Here is a 24,514-nt window from a genome sequence, read left to right as displayed (position 1 = left end):
TCGGTATGCATGGCGCTTTGCGGCTAAATACATTACCTAAAATGGGACAAAACGCATAAACGACAAAAAGATATCTTTAATTTGCAGAGTCAAGGTTAAAAAATTGCCAAAAAATATATTTGGAGGGTGGGGCGTACTTTTATTATTTTTTTAGGAATCTTAACCGGAAGTTATTAGTTGGTTTTGTATATCATTTTTTGATTTAACGTAGAAGGGATATTCGAAAAACGATCTCGACTTACTTGATCCATTTGTCTTTGAAATTCATTATGAGGCTAAATTTATAATATATGAAAAATATTGCAAAAAAGTTGTAAAAACTATTGAAAAGGAAAATTATGAAAATTAAATATTTTTCACTGAACAGATATCCGGGTGATTGCGCAACTTTCGTCACAAACCGCAAGTCTGGACTTACTTTCGTTGTTCATTGTGCGTTTCAGCCAAGGTAAAAACGAAAACACGTCTGTGTAGTATCCTGGGTAGTGCTGTTTCGATCCATTATGGGTATACGTCAAACCGCAGCCTATACCAAAGCTCACGATTCCAACCTGCATCCATGTGCTTTTCGTATTGGCCTCATTGAAAACCTGGCGGAATATATGAATATACTGTTGCTGCCAGGCATTGTTTCAATTGTAAAATTGTTCTTTCGGTAAAATTTTGTTAAAGTACAAACGTTTCGACCATCTATTCGGGCAACTTCGTCAGGTCAATATTATTCTGTCATAATATGTATACATCACGGACAGATTTAGTCAAGAAGAATATCGCCATAACAAAAAACGAGTGTCAGGTGCGGGTCGAATTCTTGTTTATATTATTGCTTTCAGACCAGTAGAACTTGTCTAACTAGTTGGCTGAAAGTGTTTTGCTTAACTTTACATGCGGGATTGAGGTTTGAGGATTTTTTTGTGGATTTAAATGTTTTTAGATATAGTATGAAAACAGTTAGGTAAAACGCACGTAGGGTTATATTTTTGTCCAGACAATTACTCAGTTAGAATCATTTTGAAGAGATTGGTGTATAGTTTAACTAGTCTGTATTCAAGTTATTTTAGTCGCATTATTATAACATGCTATAGATATGGCTTAGAAACGAAACTTGTGGGATAATGGCCATAAAATGTTTTCAAGGCAACATGCTTGCCCTTTTCATACAGAGGGGTGCTAAAGTTTGGTACTATAGCAGCACAAGCCACAAGAGAAACATCTCTCCATCATACTTCTCTAATGAGAGGTCCACCACTGTCTCCGAAGCATGCGTCCACCACTTGTCCATACTCCAGCCCAAGCGCACAAACCATTCGATCAGTGAAGGGCAGTCCACCAATCTCTGGCCGCCCAATTGCAGTCCTACATCTTTAACAGATGCAGAAAACTGTGAGTTTAGGGAAAGCACTCTAGTGTCGTAATGACTTTAGCTTCAAAACTTTGCACTAGCAAAAAAGGCGAAGCCAACGAAATTAAATATGTTAAAAAGGCCATAAGAATAAACGGATACCTCGACTGGTTGTTCAAACCGCAAAACAAAACTAACCATATAACAGCTAAACCAGAATCCAAAGGTCTGGCCATTATTGCTTACATTCCAGGTCTTGGAGAAAAACTAAAACGTATTTTGAAAAGCCACAACATTTCTATAGCTTTCAAACCGGCCAGGAAAATTGGAAACATTTTACCTTCACCTAAAGATCCACTTAAATTAGAAAAACGTCAAGGGGCTGTTTATGAGATTCCTTGTGGAGGTTGTTCAGCAACATACATAGGGGAAACTAAACGTTCCTTTCATACCAGGAAACTTGAACATATGCGTGATGTCCGCCACGAAAGGGCATCCCGGTCAGCTCTGGCAGAGCATGCGGTTGAACTTCGACACGGAATTGATTGCGATAATTGTAAAATTCTAGACTGGCAACCGCACTATTACAAAAGACGGTTCATCAAATCATTCCGAATTGACAATGTCCTACGACAGGGATGGCGAACCTTTTCGCAAAAATGCACAAGTATGTCATATATATTTGATTATTTGCTAATTTCATGCGAAACTTTGCTGCTAAATGGTTTCAAGTTTTATTGTCTGGGTTGGTAATTCAAGGTTTTTGAATGATTTCCAAATTCGGATTCCCACGAATATTTAGAAGCTAAATAGTTAACAATTGCTGCAGCATTTTTTAGGAATTACAGGAGTTTTTTGTTGTTGATGTGAATGTAGGCCTACTTGTCACCCGTGAAACACTTTTGAACGACCCACATTTTAATCTATAGTATTTTTATTTCATACTTTTGGTATATAAGATGGCTAACACACTCTCGTTTTAATTATTAACCCTGATGAGGTCAGCTGGTATCTGCTGCCTAAACGTCGGTTTATACTTTTACATCAGAAGAGCGATTTCTATCTATTGATATGTTATCTGGTGGAGCTAACTCTATGACTTGACTTTAAGTTGACTTGCTCTAATAATGACTTTCCTGGAATTCAACTTGAGCAACTGATGACTTGGACTGGGACTTTTCATTTTTGTCAAAGACTTGACGTGGTCTTGATTCATTTTTAAATGACTTGTTTACAACACTGAAAACACACACATCTTAAACTTACTTTTAAATTAGGTACTATCGACTAAATCATTTTGTTTCAATCAGGAAATATTATCGAGGTCTGAATTGTTTAATAATGAACGATTTTGCATCGGTTGCATGGCAATCCGAATGGCTAATAACGTTGTAAGTCTTATCTAAAGGAACCTGATTTAGTGTGTAACATTTGTTGTTACAACACAAAAATATGGCCGATTTGCAAAATATCCATGTTTTGACGCGAGACTAAGATAGTGTAACACTCTTAGTTGTACCTTTTGCAGGTTATCGACTTGGATGTACCACTTCACGTTTATAAAAAAGGCGAATTAAAGAAATTGTTTTCCAAATAATAAAATAGTCATGCAACATAGAGAAAAAAACGTAATTTTTTTTCAGAAACTAAGTTGTGTCTTTCCTATATTGTTATACATATTATCAAATATCGTATTCATACTCTTCCCGGTCTCTCAGGCGCACGACTCCTTGCTGTAAATGTTTGGTTACAACTGCGTTAGCGGAGTCAGTCAATGGGTTGTTGTCGCTGTGGCCGAATCCAGTAACAACGTGCAAAGCGTTCTCGATATTGGCAAGCTTAGAGCCTATAGGAGAAATGAAAAATGTGTAAATTCAACAAATTTCATAGTTCGTCATAATGTGAAAGAGCTTAATTCGTAAAAAAATACTCTTTGTACAAATTTTTCATTTTGATATTTTGAATATTTAAAGCTTGACTAGATAGCAATAGTGATAATCGTTGTCTTGGTGCTACATTATTGCTACAAATGCAACTAAATCTAATATAATATCTTCACATGGATGACTGATTTTAAGTATACAAACAGAAACTTTTGTGTGATTGTGACATTTTTGTCAAAAGCTTAGTTTAGCTTTCCTTTTAAAACAAATTAAATTACATAGGTTTATTTAAAGAAAATTTCGTTAAAAGTGTTACTATTTGCCGATGACCATTGAAGAGGGTTTAGCTAAAATTAAATTCCACCTAGCTTCGCCACCCATACCTTGGCTCATACAGCCCGGATCTTGCTGAATGCATCCATTTGTACTACAGGGCAAACACACTGGTCGAATGCGGGGGTTAAAGGTCACCCAGCCTGAGGGGCCGCGTGGCACAAACTCGTTTCCTGACGTCATCATTTCGCGACCAAGCTTGATCTGGTAGTACGTAAAAATAAACAGCAGTTAGTATAATAAGTCAATACACAAACATATGTATGTGTTAAATAACTGTGGCCTAGCTCTTCTGAACCTTCAACAATAGGTCTTTTTGCCAAAAAAGTGTCATTTTCACTGAGAAATACTTGACCTACGAACCAATGCAATGTCGTAGTCGTGCACACCCGGACTGAAGTTCTCGTGGCAGTGGATAGTCTCCGGTTCGAATATTCTTACAAGAGAATCGTCCTTAGTGAAATCATCAAGCGTCAACTCGAGGTTATGGGTCCCTATAAAAAGCACATTAAATCGGAGATCGCAACCAGCGTAAGTAATTTTTGATCAATATGATATATTGTATGTTGCCACCTTAAGTTTGTGTCAATAGTATGTCCAAGTTTTTAAACCAACTACAGGATTTGGAGTTTGAAATTGGTATGATGAATGGGTTTTACGTTCAGTCAACCAAATGAATCTTGTTATAAAGAACAATAACAACTTTAGTTTCATTATATTGACCGGCTTTAGGTATGTTTGGTTTTAAGCTACTATATTCATACTTTAATATATAATAAATTTCAAATGACAGATTTCTAATCAAAAGCTTATAAAGTTGCTATGTTTGATTGCTTGATTGATGAACCAAATTCTGATAATTCTCAAACCGTTTTAACTGTTTCATCAGAAAAAGTAAAACAACGCCCGAGGCAAATGTTTACAACAGCAATAGCTCTCGACTGAAACACAAGTCGGTACTTTGGACTTCTGTTATATACCGACTTTAAATAGTAAGTTGTAATGTTCGCAAAAAAAATATATTATAGCAGTTTTGATTACCCATGATGACGTTAAAATCTTTGATGCGCAATTCTTTGTCGTTTGCCTGGCATATGCTACCAAACATATGAGCTGCAGTTAAGATCCAAGAGTTACTTAGAACGCTACCACCTCCCTTAGTTCCATTCAAGATCTAATTAAACAAGCAAATTGTTTTCATCTCCTGTGGGTAGCAGCAACTTAAGAGTAAATAGTTAATAATATAAAAGTATAACTAATGTATTTGTAGAATCAAATACCCGAGATAACTATAACGGCTTAGGTACCGAAATAATTTCACTAAATCAAAAACAAATACTTTTTGTAAAACTGTTTGTTTTTGGATGACCAAAAGCAGTATGTTTTGAAAACTTGAAGACTGTTTGTAAAAAAAAACCAGCACCCATATAAGTGCAAGACCTGACCGTTGCTGTCCGGATATCTTTAAGGCCTTGCCAAAGTTCAGTTTCTACGCATGCTTTAAAGCAGGGGTCACCAAACTTTTCTAATAAAGAGCCTGATGACTGATAGGATTTACGATTACCGGAACCAACTTGTACGTTAAAAAGGCCCTACAGTAAAATATGCCAGCTTTGTTTACATTTAAATCTACAAACTTGTAAGTCTGCAAATTTAAAAGTGGACACAAGTTACCTCCAAGGGCCTCGTCTTAATGGCAATTGCAACTTGCCAAGGCCAACTACCAACTTGCGTGGGGTTGCCACCGATGACTCTAACGCTAATTACGTCAGTTTGAGTCTGCCTTATAATATCCCCAACGTTTTCTGATTCACCACAGTTCGGTAATTCCTCGAGTGGTATTGTTCCTGTGAAAAAACACAAAGATATGTGTTAGGTTTGATTTTTTTTATATAGGTGTTGGGGTTGATTATTTTATTTACAAGTTTAGTTACACTGGTTTACAAATTTAATTTCATTAAAAGCTCCAGCCACCCTATTAGGCGTTTCCCCTATTTCAAGGTCACTTATTCGGAAAATGGCAGTATAGTTTTGCTCTATCACGTCAGGTTTTTTTTTCTGTACTGAATTGCAAAATGAGTCAATTTATTTCATAAGATGAGTCATGCTATGTCTATGGCTAATTCATATAATGTGCAGGACAAGACTATAGGCACCTTATAGTTTTCGCACCAGTTGTGGAACGTTTATGAATAATCACTTTGAAATTAGTTGTAATATATCCCGTGTAGATAAGCATAACAAATAAAAGAACTAATACATTCAACGCTTATAGTGAAACCATATTCGATAATAATCTTTGCAACTTTGTTTTCTATTACAGCAGAATGCTTAGGAATTAAGGTTTTCTGCAAGGGTAAAGGTCCTTGCCGTTTTTCGAATTCAGTGCAACATTGTTTTCTATTAGTGCGTTTACTTACTGATCATAGCGACTCTACGCTTTTCCAATAGATTCGGCAAAGCGTTAGAATCGCGGTTGAGAATGATTCGTTCAGACGATGTTGCCAAGTTGCGAAGTGAAACGAGAAGGTTGTTGAGCGACTTCTTGCAATCGTTACACGTAATTACCACCGAGATCTGTGGTACAATACAAAAAGCTTCATACTTATTGTAAAAACTTTCGAAGTTGATTGATATCACAGTATTTTTTAAAGGGAGTTAGACCTTTGAATAGTGTGAGGTTCATAGGCGTAGCCAGGGGGAGCCTGAGGGGCCATGCCCCCCAAAATTAATATATATTAGACTCTTAATAATTAGTTTTTTAGCTTGTATATGAGCAGTACCACAACAGTCGATCACAGACATGCCACACCTTCAATTGTCATGCACTGTAACGTCACAAACGATGTACTTAATATTACGTTTGCTATACATTAATGTAGTTTTACTACTTTTAGACAGTTTTTGCTCTTTGGATGTTTTTGGAGTATTGCGTTAACACTCAGTCAGTTGCTGCTCGAAACGGTTTGCTAACATTGCTATTGTGTTCGTTACGGAAATTAATACAATGGTAAAAGCTGAGCAAAAAAGTTCAAACTTTTTGACCTCCCCCCAAATTTTTTTTTGCCTGGCTACGCCACTGGCGAGGTTTCGACTCCTGAAATGGTGTATTCATAACTAACTTTTGGTTAAAATTACATGTGCCAATTTATATTAATTTTTTAATTTGATCAACAAATATAAAACTAATCATCTGTTTTCCTAGCACCGACTTTTTGTTGTGAATAAATTATAACTGGCAGCGTTTCTATCACCAATGCAAATTGCGTTTGGCCCTTGTGGCAGTATTTTAGTTACAATCGTTAAAAACAAGCAATTTCTACTCTTAATTTCGAAGATTAGGTTGCAAAAAACATCTAAATTATTCAAAGCTGCATCTATGATGTTAAAAAAACACATCTATGATGTTACCTGCAGGAGTTCTTTGTTAAAAGTTTTGTCGACATTCTTTGCTACTTTCCTCACTCCGGTCAATTTAAGTTCCTTTACCATTCGACCTGGCCAAGACAAAAGAAAAACGACTTCTATTTTGTCTAATAAGTACTTATTCGACACGTGAAAGTTTTATTTTTTTAAATTAACAAACAAAATACTTATATTAAACAAGTGGATAATAGGAAACAATCGTTAAAAGCTACCATTGGTACTATCAGAATAAACACTATTTCTTTAAATAACGATGTTTTCTACTATAGTTGCTTGCCAATTACGGTAATTGTTTTCTGATTTGAAAGGTATTACAACTTTAATAAAGTAATCACTTAATTTATCTGCAAGTTGTGCTTGATGCAAGAAAAAACATGCAGCAAACTCATACGGGCTGCACGCTTCCGTGTTAGTGGCCTCTAACCGTCATATGAAGTTACAACAAAATGATTTCAACATAGGAATAACTAATGAAAGATCCACACATAAATGTGTTTAACATCTGTGATCTAGCCCTTCTGAATATGCTTCTTGACCAACGATCACGGCTTACGTATATGTAAGGTATAAGTAATTACCATTAGTTGTTACAAACACTTTGCGAAATATTTTCTCTTGGGCCAACTTCGACTCTTCCGCCATTTTTTCGTAGACTGAAATCGCATTTTGAAGATCGCTCATTACTCCAAGTCTTGTTCGGAGATTTTCTGTAAAACACACATGTGCAAAAGATAAGAAAACAACCATAAAATATATGTTATAACTTCGATTTATTTATGTGAATTCAATTTTATCACTAATATTGAAGGAAGGTATTTTAACTAATAAGTGTAGTTACTTTTGATATATGTTCTAGTTTAAAATATAGTATATAATTCATGTACAAGTAACTTTGAAAATTTAAGAGAAAGCGACTTAAACTTCTAAAAATAAACCAATTTTTGCAAAGTTGGGAAAATTACTTTTTACCTTTATCTCTTTCGACGTCTTTTAAAATGGCTATTGCCCGGGTGTTATTGATCGGGGCTTGGTTTATATCTCTCACAACTTCAACTCGAGTTCCAAACGCAACGATTCCGAAATGATAGCGTTTTGTCACCTAAAATAACCGCGATTTAAGTTGAAAACTACACGACTGCTATCGCGTTTTTTGCGAACTTGTTCTCATAAATTAAATGGTAAAACATATTAGACGCAAAGCAAATATTTGCGTTGTGAGTTATTATTTTATAATAGAACAAGATTCAGCAGAGTAATAGTAAATATTCCATATCTAGAACAAAGTTAGCAGATTGCGTTTTCAAGTAGAAGCAAACAAGCTGCATAATTTTTTTAGAATATCAGATTTACGCTTTTTAAGCTATCCTTGATAATAAATTGCAAAGCCAAAAGGGTAAAGTAGATCGACATCATCTTGATTAAGACTATCCGATACGAGCATGTATCGTCTTCAGTGAGCATTACAGATACGTGCATAGTGTACCCAAGCTATCCTTGTTAAAATTTTTCAACTGAAATTTTTGTACAACCTGTTTAAGGAGGTTGACAAGAAACTGTATGGACTCCTTAAACAGATTTCCTCCATCAGCAAATACGTGCGAAATATCGATGAGGAGATACACTTCGGCATTGTTCTTTACAGATCCGTCGTTAGTGACACTGTTCAAATCATTTATGTCTTCAAGCAAAGTGTCCACACCTGCTATACTTCGGTCAGCATAACGCGGATCTAAATATTCAGAAAAGCAAATGAGCAAAAAATAATCGACTAATGATAGTTGGCTTTACTCTTTGCCAGAAATGTACCTCAGCAAAAATCGTTTACAAAGGTTTGCATTTCACACAAAATGGTTATTTACAGGTTACACAATCGAGAATTATTTGTGTTTTTGATGTATTTTGTATTGAAACCTGGTCTGCCTTCCGCTCGTTCCAACGCTGTCAATATGTGTGCATCTTAAATAATATACAAGATTGCAGGGAGGCAAGAAACACTAGGTTGGCGAGGTTATAAGCAATTGTAACTTGCGATCCTAGTGGTCTTAACTTTTTTCTGAAGCATTCTTCGCGATTGATTTTTTAGTGATTTAACGACAATCAGGTGGCCCCTTTTGGTCGTGACACCATTTACAACGGTTTACAGGAGGAGCAGGTAATAACTCAATGGCGTACACCGGGAAGGATTTACATCAAGAATCACGAGAACCTAACAAAAAGTTGTGCACAGCGTTAAGCAAAGTGAGACATTCCGAGAAATTTAAACCGGGGTTCCCAAACAGAACATAATTCAACAGAGTAGCAGGGGACAAAGAATAAAATAATAACGAGACAATGATAAAATCGATCTCTACGATTGATCTATACGTTTATCTGACTATCCCTATGTGATCTTGTGACGTCACGCTCATAACCAAATTGTCTAAGTCATTTTTGTTATGATTTTCAAAGTTTTTGCCTACGTTACTCCTAGTTACCATCCACAACCAAAGAAAAAGTGCCTAAGTCATATTTTTGCACAAGTGCGTGGAAAATGACCTAAAAATGAAGCACTTTTTCTATGGATGGGGATGGTAACAAGGAGTGACTGAATCAAACACTTTGAAAATCAGTAAAAAATGACTTAGGCAATTGGGTTATGAGCGTGACGAATTATTTTAGATACACCCCACTATGTCGTACACATTTTTATAAACCCAATCTATATGAGTTATATAGTGATTTGTTTTCGGCTTGGCTTCTGGCCCAACAATTCAGGTACTGGGTTTTTACCAATACACTCTGGAGCTTTCACACCGCTCCACTGCAAATAGTAGAGGCACTCCTGTCGCTTCAAGCCGATCATCAGAAAGCCGCATTCGCATTCGAATTCCACCGTGCTCCCGACGCTAAAATTTCCGCCAGAGGTCAGCAGACGACCATTGATGGGAACTCCAGGTTGTGGACAGCGTATCAGGTTGTCTGAAGATAGCCAGCAAATTAAAGTGCTTAATTGGCCCTACGGTATTCCAGTCGCCTTGGTGATTTTTGGCTTTAGAAAACTTTGCCAGTTACGTTGTCATTTGACGTATCGCCAAAATTGTATTTTTACAATAAAAAATGGCCTTTCTGAGTATATACACTTGTGTATTTTAGACATAACAGATTGGCCGAAAAAAAATGGCTCGAAACATTTGGCAGCCTCATATTATGAAATGCTGTCGTGTTGTTTGACAATAAAGGATTTTATTGGCCTTTGGTTTCTTTATTGGTTTTTAAAAAACAACAATTGGACAGTCGGCTATTTTTTTTAAACATTTCATGTTACACTTTTAAGGATTTCTTAAAAAGGTCAAAGATAATAATATTTCTGGCCAAGTTTGGTACGTTGGTCTGAGTTTGACCAGCCTACTCTGATATATGGGCAGATAGACTTTTAAAGGTATTTTTGCTGTCCTTGTGTTATTCCTTATGCTCTTTTATTTCAATGTTTGCAAATAAGCGCAAAAATAAATTGAATCTTGAATATCTGAACCTGCGAAGTTTTTCGATTTTACACTTCAAATAAAAAGTCAGAAACCAAATGACCTTTCAGGTCGCAGACGACAGGGACTCCGCTCCAAAGTCCGTTTTCCAGGCAAGTCCTGGTCCTGTCGCCCAGCAGTCGGTGGGTCGAAGGGCAGCTGAAGGTCAAGTTGGCGCCAACGAAATAAGGACCAGGTACGTAGTCGGGTATTCCCCCGGCGTCCGGGGCAGAAATAGACGAGAAAGGATCGCCGCATTCGATTTCTATGTAAATCACAGGACAGTATTTGATCAGGTATAATCAGAATTTTCTTTCGAATAACAGATTCTGCCTGAATCCGAATGGTGAAAAGCAAACGATTCTGGTTGCACATCAATGATAAAGATTAAACTAAGTACAGAATTTAGTAAACCGAAAATCAGATTATAGGATTTGTGGCTTAAGAAGTGTTTGTTACAATTTGGTGTCCAATAAGAACAAATTTGTTAATTTTAAAGGTAAATTTGACAAAAATTGAAAATTATATACTATTTGGTAAAGGAAAATATGGCAGTTGTACTATAAACTTTAAAGGATAATATGGTAGTTGTACTATAACTGCATAAACCCAACAACGATTGAAATAAAACTCAACCGTCGCGATATTGTAACATATAAATCACTCTACTAATTTCGAAAGTTTGACTCCGAGAAGTGGCGGGTCAAGGGTGATGGATGGGGGCCACCCAAGCGAAAATGGTTTTACATTTTAAATTTTTAGTGAGATTATTCTATTATTTTAATTGTGTTTTAAAATAACACTGTTTTTAAGGACAATTCAATAAAGCATATCGTATTCAGAGATTTCTTAGTTTAGACAGAACAATATCTGAAAAAAGCCTATATAGCTATATGAAATATTATCCTGTATAAGCCCTATGACTAACTGGAACATGTCGGCAGCACTCCATCGTAAGTTCCAGCTCCTGTGCATTTTCTCGAGGGCGACCCTGAGTAAAGGTAGAAGCCGTCGTCGCAAACGTAATGTGCGAACCGCTCGATTCCCTCGCCAACATACTCGATCGAGCAGTTTCTAGTTGTTTCCGCTTCGCCGCAATCCACATCTGAAGGGAAAGAGGGATTAGACACCGCTTTGACCGTATTAAAAACACAGCTTATAAGTACATTGGGTTGCAAAGGCGCAGTAGGGATTTACAGTATTTTTTAAGGTATTGTTTTCCCTAATTTCAGCGGTACTTTAGCTTAGCTTATACAAAAGCATTTTTGAATATGGAAGTACGAGAATTCCTAACATTTTAACCGGCGAATATTTGTTTATTAAAATAAAGGACCACCCTAATCCACTGACCGAAGGCCTTTTGAACAAAACACATTTATTTGAAAACAAGGTTTTTGGAATTATAGACCTATTTATAGAATGCCGCAAAAAAGCAGCAAGCGTTTTCAAAAGTCCAACGAAGGCGTACAGTACGACATGCCTTTCCATCAGTCCTAGGTTTATCGTGCAAATAAATTGCGGGAAATTCCACAACGTCTCGCGAGCGATTTTCTGCAATCAGTGATGGATTAAGGCTGCATAGTGAGTTAATTGCTTGCCTGAGGCTACCATTAAAGCGTGGCTTGCAGTTCGTTTAAATTTTAAACAAGGCCTATATTCCACATTGATACTTTGACGGAGAAATAAGATAATCGTCTTAACCTTCGCGAGCCTTGTTTTGCTCGAACAATTATACCTTGAAGTAAACTTCGTTAAGCTGGATTGGGCTTCACAAGCTGCTCCTTTACCTCGATATGAATTGCTTACAATTAAAAATAGTTTTGGAGCATAATGGTTGGAGGTTGTAGTAAGACGTAATAAGAATATCAAAGCCCATACAGCTTCTGTATGGACTTTGATATTCTTAATAATAGTTTTGTTCAATACAAGGTAAATCTAAAATTAAGGTAAATCTAAAATTAAGTACAAAATTTTTTGTTTTGTTCAACAATTGTTTTTTTGCACACACCAGTGGTCCATAAATAAGATTTCAGTAAGAATATTGTGGTTTTGAAAAAAAATCCCATTGTGATACTCATTAGTTAGACACCCGTGACAGCATAAAATAGCTATCGTATGCGAATGAACCTAAGATATGGGTTTTGAGATGTGACCGTATAAACTCAATACATCAAACGTATATTGCCTGTAGAACAGGATACGTCCTAGCAACAGGTAAAATTACTTTAAAGTGTAGTTACTAAACCGCTATTCGATAAGTGCCGCCTTTCTTAGCATCAAGTATGCAAAAATCAGTGGAGTTCAGATCAATGCTTCACAACCGATAGGTGTGTCTCAATAAGGTAAAACTTTTTACTGAGCTTTTTAAATGTTTCTTACGACAAATGGAAACAGTACTTGATGCAAATTATAGCTCAATTTTGTTTTGCTTAATTAAACATTTTCCATAAACCGGAGGAATTTAAATTTTTTAGTTGAACTGAACTAACAGTACATATGTACGCACTTGGGTCGACGCAGTTGCTTCCGCACGTGTCTTCGCAAAGACACTGCTGATTCTGGTCCGCCGGGCAGTCTTCATCAGTCAGACAAGGAGCTCCGCACAGCAGCTCACCTCGGAAAATAGCATCCTCGTTCCTTAGGCCGCATGCGCCTGCGGGCCAAGATGTTGTTTATCGACTTGAACGAGCCCAACGAGCGACACACATAGTGTTATATGGGCGGAGTTGAGACCACTGACCGCAAAAACGTGCGCAAAACCTGCTTGAAACAGGCAAAACCCGATGCATGCTTTACAAGTATAAGGTTGTGATTAGAGATTTTGCACGTACATGAACGTTAATTATTGGCTCGTGAAACTTATCTAAGCGTCGTTTTCTCACGTTTGAAATAAGTTAAACGTCATTCCGTTCACCGTTATGTCAAGACCGCAAGTTGAACAGCAAGCTGTTTTTGATAGTTATGAAATAAGTTTAAAATGCTGATTCTTATTAAAGAAATTAACTGATTTGTTTGACGAATCAAGATACTAAAATTGCCGTTCGTGGTAAACTATGTTATTTTCTTAAGCGCAAAAATGCGGTATGTTATATGCTAGTAACTTGATATAACTTCCAAAATCAGTAAAATAATTCAAAAAATGCAGAGCTGACATCATTAAGATATAACACAAAAACAATTGAAAAATATGCTTTCCGCTAACTTATACTTTTTACCCCTTACTAAGCTATTAGTCAAACCCGCAAGCGCGCTGACAAACTGTATGTGCAACCACGCTAAAAGTATGTAAAAAATAACTTTCCATTACTCATCTTCCACTTACGAACGCAAACCGACTGATTTGGATTTGTCCAACCGCCGAAACCCTCGCAAAGTTGTTTCACTTGCAAGCTTAATTTGAACCCCGGCGCACACAAGTATTCAAGCAGGTCGTCGTAAACGTAGGGCGGCTCGAGCACCGGTACGAGTGAACCGTTGTCAGCCGTTCTTGTTACTTTGATGCGACTGATGTTGGGTATAGGGTCAGGTGTCGGACAAGAACTACCTGCATATAAATCAAAAAAACACATAAACATGACACGGATCGACAATAATAAAGGCACAATTTTATTTTAATTGAAGATGATACAAGCTTGAATCGAAATGTCATATTCAAGATGATGTCGATCTACTCGACCTTTTTGGCTTTGCAATTCATTATTAAGCTACACTACACATTCGTGCATGTTGTACAAAAGGAACCGTCTATTTTATATTAAAACTGACACCAAAACCTACCATACGTCTAATTATTTTCCAGTGTTTTATACATTATTTAGTAAAGGCCCTGAACGTGTTCACAAAAAAAGACAAACAGTTATTCAAAAAGTGATCATATAACTGTATATATTTTTGCCATGGATATGCTCTCCACAAAATTCATGACAATAAAAATATATAACGCTGTAGCTATGTCAAAAGTACTAATTAGTTTCAAAACCTCCAACAAAAATTACTAAGGCAGTAGGGATTGCAATAATATCATAACAGGGCGGATGTCCAGTAAATTTTTTTATATATATTTCCGATACTAAGGTGGCTTTCGCACAACCGTGATCATCAGTTCAAAGTAAAACTGTCTCTCCATCTTCGCGCATATTTGGACTTAGCAATGACGTCATTTAGTAAAGGGTCGGATGGCCATTCGTTTTGTACAAAACACATAAAATCACGAATTCCTTAAGTTAGGACCTTTGTCGATGCAGGAGAAACCGCACTCGTGGTCGCACAGGCAGTCTTCCGTCTCGTAGCAGTTCGCCTTGTCACCTGGACCAACGCAAGTCGAAGAACAGAACCTTCCATTTGTCAGCGCTGCTGAGTGGTTCCGAGGCTGGCACGCCTGGCCTGTAAAATTAGGAATTCGGCGAAGTCAGGCTCACTGCTGTTATCAAACGAAAATTTCGCTTTTTGCCCACTCAGCAGAGGGAAAAGCATATTTCGTTAAACTGCAGTTAATTCGACATTGCTTATTAAAGTCAATTTCAGTAGCTTAGACAAACTTAGACTGCTTTCGAAGTACATATGTGAACTCTTTTAGTTTATCAACTTTTCCCGATGTCATATAGCTTTAATAGGTTCTAACATAGTATTTTGCGCCATTTGCTTCAGTACACTCTTGCCAAAGTAACTTTTATTTTAAGGGTTTGCTGTGCATTAGTTTTGCCACTAATATAGTGCGTCGAAAAAGGTATTCTTAGATAAAACTCTTTGTGTAAATACAATGTAGCCATACTGACGACCCCAACAGTCTTAACGCAAGTTGATGACAATTTGTAGAGCCCTTGTTTAGACAGTAGCCTATTTCTTTTAATTTTATCGGTATTTAAGACACACATTCTATAGATTTATGGGCACGAGTTGACAACTGCCTAGCAATGAATTATTATTAATTCAATATAGACCACCAGTAGATTATTAATTGTAATTCCAACTATACCAACCTATGCGTTTAAAACCTGGATATTGTAAAATTATACGAGTGCAATCATGCTAGGAATAAAAATCATCACTCTGTTCTATCCCAATTCTGCTTTCCTATATAGGAAGCATGAAGATACAATTTTGCCTGCAATGTTTTCATCGTTGCCTTTTTGCTTTATCTTTGCAAAATAATGGTCGAAATAATTTATTGCGACTTAAAATTGAATATATTGGTAATGACAATTGTTTTACTACCAAATACTTTGTTTTGATGAAATCAAAAACATAAAATATTGGTAATTTCTCCATAGTTCTCACCTTTGCACGTTCCGAGAACATAAACTGCGAGGAACAGCGCCCATTGAACAACATGTGTAGCCTTGAAACGCATTCTGCCTCAAGCATATCAGATTGAAAGCTTTCATGAAGGACAAGCTGCTATTAACCGAGCAGCATAACAGCATCGAAAGTGTCCGCAGGCTTTTTCGACCTAATTCTGCTAATCGCGGCATATCGCTGCCTCTTCTAGACATGTAATATTTTCAGCGAAAAGCTAAAACAGTAAATATATTAAGCTACGATTGTTGTGCAAGATATCTAAGCTTTAAGACCGCAAACTATATGCCACATAGTTTTTCTGCGGTGTTGATGAATTACTTAGATTTTTAACGTTTAATAAAAACATGTTTTATTCAATATTTTGCGTAAAATGCAAAGTAACCCACATTGCAAATACAACTATATTCAAACGCAAAAGGAAAATTAGAGCACCATTTGAAAGTGCGTTTGGTTAAGCATTGTTCGTTCAGCTTATTTCTGCGAACTATGATTTAAATTGACTATCATCATACGGTGTTTTTTGTCTAAACAATTATTTTTCTAACCAGTAAAAATCTTCTGGAATTTAACTATCCTCTTTCTATCAGTTCCTCAGATTAAAACACCTGGTAGAATAGTAAAAACACATAGTTACCCAGAAAAACGATGCTTTTTTCCACTTTTGGCCAGAAGTGCGCAGGCGCAAATCAACCAAACTACACTCTACTAAAAAGTAAAGCGTTTTTGGCGAATACTTTATATAATATTCGTGAAATGCAAACTAGATATTGACAAATGTTTCAAGTACTCATATTGAAAATGATTTTATTTAGCTAAATGATATTGAAAGTATCGTGCAATACAAATAACAGGTGCTGCAAAGATGCGGGCTTACGTTAGATTATACAAATAACCTAAAATAGTGAAGCTTCACACGACAAAAATATTTAATTATTATGTTCTTGATTTTGTTTTTAATGATGGCTTATAAAAAGCCACCAGTATGGTTAATTAGACTTCGTGCAGTCGGCGTCATTAATTTGACCCTCAGATCGTTGCTGACTGGGTTTCATTGCTGGAAAAAGAAGGACATCCTGTAAAATGTAATTTCTTAGTTAGAAAGATTACATGATCCGTAACCCCGTTCCTCAGTATGAATAAGGGCCTACCTAAGCAAGCAAGAATTTGCCGTATTTTGATGGAAAAGAAGCTAACCTGTATGGTGTTAGAGTCTGTAAGGAGCATTGTCAGTCGGTCGATTCCCAGTCCCCAGCCTGCTGTAGGCGGAAGCCCATATTCAAGAGCTGTGCAGTAACTATCGTCAGCCATTTGAGCCTCTTCGTCACCTGCCACTTTATCCTGTACGATGATTTCGGTCAAAGTGTTTTACCTTTATAAACAGTTACCTTAAGAGCAAGCGCCATATTACAAAGATGTAAATATGTTATCGATTTGATCAAAGCACCAACAAATAACCTCAACTGGATTAATTTGGCGGAAATTGCGTTTTGTACAGCGGCTGAGCCGGGTCGGGTCATTAAAGGATATAAAATGCACACAATATGACCTAATACTGTAACAATATAAAACAAGAAAGCTTAAGAAAACGGTTAAAGACTTTGTTGCAATTTATATTTATTAAGATAATTACTAGGTTGGATGACAAAAAAAAAAAAAATTATTAGGTTGGACGACATTTTGTGAAAACGGGTTTTTAGATTTAAATACCTAAAGTTAACAAAACGCATAGTTTGGGGGGAGCATGACATAGTTAAATTTTATGCCTAATTGCCATATTTATTTATTATCAGTGGGGAATCTTAAATGTCATTCGCTTAACTATATTCGGCCATTTCGTACCACCACCCATATAGTCTCACAAAGTTTTACGAATTTAAACCTCAAAAGAACTATCACCACAAAAGGGTACAGCCTATTTTATATGGCTTGTTAACAACACGCAAATTATATTGTGACCAGACCGAACATACTGCCAATCGTCGGCCATCCCGGTAGGCTATGTATATGTTCTATATTACGAGTATTCCTGGATTTGGTTTGCACAATGTTAAAAGTTACCTGAGACTGTTGAATGAAACGCGCCCTTTGAACTTCTGGATCGTTTACATCGGTGTAGCCATTACATATTTCAGCCTTGTTCACAAACAGCTCAAATCTTTCAGTAAGGCCTTTTTCCGAGCGGTGTCTTGCAAAATGGAATATTGATTAAACAACTCCAACAAAATATATTGGCGTTTTACCCTTCGGCTAAATGTAATAAATCGGTTGGTTTGTTATTTCTTGTAAAAGTTAAATAAACGCAAGAATCTTAGCATTAGGCTAACTTGGCAAACAGGTAACTGCAAAACAACTTGACGCAAAAACAAACACAAAATTGAGTCTCAATTGTCACAGTAATATCAATTAAATGTTCTGTTCTATCCTTTATGTTCTTACTCTTTCGAAAGTGGGCTCATGATTTCAGGATGCTCAGTAATGAATGTCGGATTGATGCATTTCACCTCCAGGTAATCGCCAATAAGCTAAAAATAGACATTGCAATACGATTAACACTTAACATATAACCACTAATTCATGTTTGAAGCAGTAATTACGCGGTGTTTCGATATTTCGGTAATCAAGGCCCCTTAAAGGGCAAGCTACTTTGTTGGTCAATTACAACCACAATATTATAAGGTGTTTTTCTAAAATTATGAGTAAACGGTTTCCAGTTTCACAAATCGTAGCTTTCCTAGACATATTTTTCATTTTTGACTGATTATATAACTACGTCGACTACTAGTCTTCATCAGAATCTATGATACAGTGTGTACGCTGCATTAAACGGAGTTAGGTTAAAACTTCCAAGATCAAATTGTTTTTTATCAGTGTTAATTTGCGACTAGCATAAGTTGTAACATATCACCGTTTAGTTTGTTCAGCCATCTTACCTTATCAAGCAACCTTGAAGTAGTTTTCGGTGCAGAACACTCGACTCCAAGCTGGGTGCAAATGTCATCCAATGTTTTCTGTGCTTCTGGGGTTAATATCATAATGTGTGGTATTAGATCATCAATTTGAAATAGATACTACATCAACTTCTAAATTAGGTTAAGAATGTTAATGGAAGTAATTTTGAACGTGTTGATTATTTTTATTTATTATTCTAATATACTTTATTATCTTTCCAATGTTATTTGGATAAATACTTTTATATATTATAAAAACAAAATATACTTGACATTTTGTGTGTACCTGGTGTATGTAGATCAGCCGCTTTGGGGAATTTCATCCCAGTTTCTTTTTCCAGTTCTGGGAGTATCTTCAAACGACGAAACGGGGTCGAATAGTCGACCTCAATGACGTCACCCAGGGGCCCGTCGGGGTGATAAGAAAGCTTGTACGATCCAGTGATTTTCTTCACCATACCTGCGTAACCAAACCGCAGGTACAAACATATGTTTCTTAAAGGCAGGGCTGCGCGGAGTCGGTTAAAAATACCTTGAATCCGACTCCGGCAAAAAATAATAAAACCGAGTTTGACTCCCGAGTCCCGAGTCCAGGTCCGACTCGAAAGCGTGTATTCCGCCGATTCACGTAACAAAATACGGTGGATATCCAGCAATCCACATTATAGCGGTGTTATACAATCCATTTACTTACAAAACATTGTTGGAAAATATCCGCCATATTCTATTTCGCCTTTACAATTTAAAGTTGGCGGCCACATCAGCGTTAAAATTCGGTAGTGTACATGCGCACGTCGGACTCGGGAACGCTAGTTGTGGGTTAAATTCGGCTAGGCTAGGTGGTATGCATTTATCGTTTAAGAGAACAACTTATTTATTTTATACAAAAATCACATTTGACGTTTCGGTTGGCCGTTCACAAATGTATAAACTAAGGTTGTTCAATTTCATAACAGAAAATCACTAAAACAGCAAACGCAACTACAGACATGGACATATCACAAAATAAATACTATATTTTTTATTAATGAGTCGTGAATTGCTTTGTAACAACATTGGCGCTATCAAGTGTGTCAAGTTGGTAAAATTGTTTTTGTATTAATTTTTTGTAAGCTACCATGAGATAATTATAGTCACTTGTTGGAATGTAGTACACTATCTCAAGCGTTGCAATCCATATTGCCTACAATCCCACTTTTTAACGTCAATTAAGGCAATTAGTTTTGTTCTGTATTCACACCAAAACGCATTGCGCAACATATTTTTTTAAGACCAAGCATATTCTGCAATAAATAGCTCGAGGCCGCATCGCTTCGAACAACAATCAATCAGCAAGGTCTAAAACTTTTAATATAAATATGCATATCGCCACATAAATGAATGTCATCATCGGTTCTCTTAATTCGAATGATCGTCGACATCATATGTTTTTTGGAGGGCAATTTCTTTTGTGGAAACACCAACTAAGCTTTTTTCTACAATTAATTTGTTAGTTAACCTTTGATGCATTTCCTGTTCGCCTCGGTCTAAGTGCTTAGCGGCGTTTTGTGTGTATTGGCACTTGATTGATACCTGAAATAAGGGTTTCGGTGATCTTCATTAAATCTTCATGGTCAGCATATGCCATATAGAACTCACACGAAGTGAACTCAGGGTTGTGAGTCTTGTCGATTTCGTCGTTTCGGAACATGCGGCCAATCTCATAAACTCGGTCCAAACCTCCGACAACCAACATCTTGATTAAAAAATTACCCTTGTGGCGATGCTCTCACATAACGTTTTTAAGTTAAGGCAAACAAGGATAAGTTGGAATGGTTAGCCCCAAAGGTGTATTTTTTTACATGGTGTACAAACAATTTATCCACATTTACAAAGCCACTTAAAACACAAACCGTAAAACACCCTAAGTTGTCTAAATGAAATAGCTAGATATGCAATCACATCGATATTGAAGTATTTACCTTAAGAAAAAGTTCGGGGGCTACACGAAGAAAAAGCTCCATGTTTGGATTGTTGAGTTGAGTAATAAATGGCTTGGCTGTAGCTCCTCCCGCAACTGTGTTCATCACAGGTGTTTCAACCTTGAAATATTTATTATTAACTTATCTAAAAAGTTATTTGATTCATCTAATTACTCCATTTAATCTATCGAAACTTCATCTACCGTTTAATTATTTTTTTTCGCATTTTGCTTGCAAAGCCAAATTGACTATTTTTTAGATATTTCTTCCAATATAAGGCAGATTGTATAACTTTTGATAAAACAGTAACTCATCAAAATCTTATCAAAACTTTATCACATCTAACTTTTAAAAGATAACAATCAAATGATAAATTATTCGACAAACCTCCAAAAATCCCATATTGTCGAAGAATGATCGCATATATTTTATAATCTTTGTCCTGGTGATAAATTTACTTCTGGATTCACTGTTCAGTATTAAATCGAGATATCTTTGACGATATCTGGTTTCCTAAAAATAATTATAGATTACTAAAATGTACCATACTGTTTTAAATGTAGCATTTTATTTAGTCGAATGCTCTTCAATGTTTTTATCCGTTGTATAGCTTTAACAGCTTATTAATAAATTTGTATTCCTCAAAAGTAGAAATGAAAAAGGACCGAATAAAAATTAAGTGACCCTACGGACATGCTATTTATGGCAAAACTTTTGTCTATATTAATCATTGTGGCAAATGCTATTTATGGCAAAACATCATATGTCAAACACGTTGTAAGAAATTTACCTTCACAAAATCCATCAAATCAGTTTGCTCCGCACGCAAAAATAATATGTACGAATTTGCGCAATGGGCAATGAAACAGACAAACACTGTAGTTTTGGGCTTGACCTTCTTCTTCGATATGTTATTTCATAGTTTACATTATGTGAAATATTTAACATTTTAGCAGTTATTTTTATATTATTAAATTGTGTGTATAAAATGGGTGAATACCATATCTTTCAGACCGTCGTGTCTGTCGGGAAGCATATGCAGACATGGAGATAGGATCTTAATCTCTGTTGGGACGATGCTCAGGACGCCGTTCTTCGTTCTGGCTGGGAATCCCACAACACCAACGATGTCGCCTTTTCGAGTCCGTTCATTCAAAACATCAAACTCCTCTTTCGATGTGTACATCCTTGAAAAGCATTTCGTCAGAGCAAAATACTTTTTTTTAGTAACCAATAAACTGTATCGTATTAAAATGTCAAGTATCGAATATCCATAAGGATTAGTGGATAAAAGTCTTGTGTTTTAGATAAACATTATACAGGACTTTTGATATTAATTCTATTTTTTATAGGTACTCTTTACTCGTATTTTTGAACTTTTACTGAAAACTGTATTTTTTTTTCTGACATACTTTGCATTTGCAATGACTTGTAGGTTCGTGCCATCTCCATGAAGATCGTAGAATGTCAGTTTTGGATCTTCTTTGTTTTTAGCAAGAATTCGTCCTGTACGAATATACCAGGGTGCAGTTAAAATTTACGCATACAATATCTGTTAGCTCTGCATAATTGACAGTGCACTCTAGTGCCTATAGTAATATTTGGTAAAAAGGTTAGGTTTGGTTTATAAAAAAAGGTGTAAGGAAACAGACAGGAATGCCGATCGACAACCTTAACTCTAAGAGACAATAAAACATAGGGCATTTATGTACCTGCTATACTGACAGAAGCATCTTTTAAATAAGAACCGTCGTCCAGGTAATCGTATTTGTTGATGAAATCGGTCAAAGAAGTTGAAACATGGAACTTGTGAGGGTATGGTTGTTCTCCTTTTTCACGAATTGAACTAATTGCTTTTTTCCGCATTTGCAAATAATGCTGTCGAAAAATATAATAGGAAACTTTATTACGATGACGAACGTGTGAATAGCAGTTTAAACATTTACGTCTAACGGATTAAATTTTGTTTTAAGTTTTTGCAACTTAAAAAAACTAGATTCGATTTTAGCGGACCAATGTGTTTGGAAAAATGATAATTAATTTACGCATTCACGAACGATTCAGACTATAAGAAAATAACTCGTTAATTTATTTATTTGTTTTTCATAGCGACGTGAAAAATGCTTAAGTTTATACGTGTATAAAGCACCTTATTCCACCCTCTTTGCGACACTCTCGTATTTAAAATGCAATACAACTAATGGTATACTATGGTGTTTTATATCAATATGTCAAAATAAATCCTATATTTTTTAATCTTAAGGAAAATCAATAGAATGTTAACACCTTCTTTTCCACATTTTCGTTTTGCAGGACGATAGTTGGGGTGATCTTCTCAGATTTTTTCTCTATAGTTGTTCGATGAAATCTTTGTATTTCCTTTAGTTCACTATAAGACGCAATGCTGCAGCATATTTAGACGTTGTTTTATTTATTTTATTTATAACATGCCTATAGAATAGTAAGCTGAAATACTTTAGAAAGTAAGGAATCTCCCGCAGATAATAAAATGTAAGAAAGATTCTTGATTTTCGTATCAAAAGATCTTAAGGCTGTTTATTAAAACAGATAAAACATTAAATCATTTCTTAAAATTTAGCAGAAATATAAATTTTTAAGACATTGTCAGTTTCTGTACAAAAAGCAACCATGTAAAAATGCTATTATTAGTAGGTAAAAAGTAAAATATAAAATTTAAAAATATAAGACTGCGTAAATAATCATAAAACACTTGCAGATGTCAGATGAAAAATTGCTACTAAACAAACCGAAAGATACAATTAGTTGTGGACGATTTTAAAAATAACAATTGGCTGTGCGTTCCAGGGCTCCAATCCAAGTACAATAACATTTTTCATTCTTCACACAAAATTTTTTTAGGTCATAAATAAAACTTACATTCCCTCTTTGCAATGTGCTTTAAAGTCCTAATAAAATTAGAAGTGCGTTCATATATAATTTGTTTTTCTTTTTTAAATTACGGTTTAGCCCATATACACTAATGCTAAAAGGGAATTGTATGCCTGCTTACAATGATGAAAAGTACTGCATAATGTTAATAAAATAAAAGCACAATGCTTTATATAACAGCCTATATTCTAATTTCGTTATATTTCAGTTATTTAAAAGAATTACCTAGAAGTAATGTCGCCGAATGATACTGTAGAATTGCTGCTGCTCAAACGGCATAAGGTGGTTTTCATTTTACTTGGTCCATTTGAAACAGTCGGCTTATGACAAAATGCTGCTGTGCAAACGCGCTGTGAACGCTGCCAGCATACGTTGTACAGTCTATTAATCATCATGTCCGGAGAATTATCTGAAATAACTAAATTGTACACAAAAAATAATTATTAGTGCGATTTATAATAATTAGCTATAAGTTATATTTTATATGGACTTTTATCCAACAATTTGCAAAAATGTGTTATTTGCAATAACCGTAATTTTTTAAAGGTTATTTAAGTTTGTAAGTTATACTGGTATGATTTAAGTGCCGGATTTCCTTGGGATACGTAATGCAAAAGCTCAATTTTTATAGTTCTCATATTATTAACAATACTTTGGGTTGAATAAAATCTGTAATATTACAAACTTTACCCATTTGGCGACAAATTGTTTCATAAAATAACGAACGAAATCACAATTGGGGACGTGTTTTATTGGTGAAGTTATGAGGGTTTTTTTTGTAACGTAAGTTGTTTTTAAACAAACATAAAAAAGGAAATTTATGTAAATATAGGCAACAGCAACAAATAGCGTTTTGAGTAGAAGGTGATAAACTTAACGTAAAAACATTTTAATTATCATTAAAACATGAAAT

At 35.7% G+C, this 24,514-nt stretch overlaps 2 protein-coding genes across 2 annotated transcripts in view; both read right to left on the bottom strand.

The window, feature by feature from the left end:
• LOC146135323 (uncharacterized) overlaps window positions 1-15,834 on the bottom strand; it is a 32,899-nt gene extending 17,065 nt beyond the window's left edge. The window contains exons 1-19 of the mRNA XM_083395757.1: window positions 15,762-15,834; window positions 14,715-14,867; window positions 13,807-14,028; window positions 12,991-13,137; window positions 11,413-11,589; window positions 10,549-10,749; window positions 9,754-9,942; window positions 8,514-8,713; window positions 7,954-8,083; window positions 7,563-7,691; window positions 6,970-7,055; window positions 5,979-6,135; window positions 5,233-5,405; window positions 4,600-4,732; window positions 3,922-4,052; window positions 3,609-3,762; window positions 3,044-3,188; window positions 1,227-1,362; window positions 419-590 (exon numbers count right to left, since the gene is read on the bottom strand). Coding sequence (XP_083251883.1) covers window positions 419-590; window positions 1,227-1,362; window positions 3,044-3,188; window positions 3,609-3,762; window positions 3,922-4,052; window positions 4,600-4,732; window positions 5,233-5,405; window positions 5,979-6,135; window positions 6,970-7,055; window positions 7,563-7,691; window positions 7,954-8,083; window positions 8,514-8,713; window positions 9,754-9,942; window positions 10,549-10,749; window positions 11,413-11,589; window positions 12,991-13,137; window positions 13,807-14,028; window positions 14,715-14,867; window positions 15,762-15,834 — 2,908 coding nt within the window. The remainder of the gene's footprint in view (window positions 1-418; window positions 591-1,226; window positions 1,363-3,043; window positions 3,189-3,608; window positions 3,763-3,921; window positions 4,053-4,599; window positions 4,733-5,232; window positions 5,406-5,978; window positions 6,136-6,969; window positions 7,056-7,562; window positions 7,692-7,953; window positions 8,084-8,513; window positions 8,714-9,753; window positions 9,943-10,548; window positions 10,750-11,412; window positions 11,590-12,990; window positions 13,138-13,806; window positions 14,029-14,714; window positions 14,868-15,761) is intronic.
• A 934-nt stretch (window positions 15,835-16,768) lies between these two features.
• LOC146135322 (lysine--tRNA ligase-like) lies at window positions 16,769-22,557 on the bottom strand. Its single transcript, XM_083395753.1, has 12 exons — window positions 22,404-22,557; window positions 22,104-22,197; window positions 21,692-21,878; window positions 21,079-21,204; window positions 20,692-20,811; window positions 20,303-20,465; window positions 19,017-19,190; window positions 18,713-18,798; window positions 18,219-18,304; window positions 17,841-17,967; window positions 16,977-17,120; window positions 16,769-16,855 (listed from the first exon to the last, which is right to left on the bottom strand). The coding sequence occupies exons 1-12, from the start codon at window positions 22,555-22,557 to the stop codon at window positions 16,769-16,771; spliced, it is 1,548 nt and encodes a 515-aa protein (XP_083251879.1).
• Between the last annotated feature and the right edge of the window lie 1,957 nt (window positions 22,558-24,514).

The sequence above is a fragment of the Ascidiella aspersa genome, chromosome 8 (assembly GCF_963924565.1).
Source record: "Ascidiella aspersa chromosome 8, kaAscAspe10.2, whole genome shotgun sequence".
NCBI classification, from domain to species: Eukaryota; Metazoa; Chordata; class Ascidiacea; order Phlebobranchia; family Ascidiidae; genus Ascidiella; species Ascidiella aspersa.
Note: the sequence above shows the minus strand (reverse complement) of the source record. Positions and strands in the feature narration are given on the sequence as shown.

Excerpts from the sequence above, each read along its gene's own strand:
- LOC146135322 (XM_083395753.1), bottom strand. The coding sequence starts at position 22,557 with ATGCGGAAAAAAGCAATTAGTTCAATTCGTGAAAAAGGAGAACAACCA. Across the intron at positions 19,191-20,302 it reads CACCGAAACCCTTATTTCAG|GTATGGTGAAGAAAATCACT; the intron begins GTATCAATCAAG and ends TTGGTTACGCAG. Across the intron at positions 17,121-17,840 it reads GTTTCATTCAACAGTCTCAG|GATAAAGTGGCAGGTGACGA; the intron begins GTAACTTTTAAC and ends ATCATCGTACAG.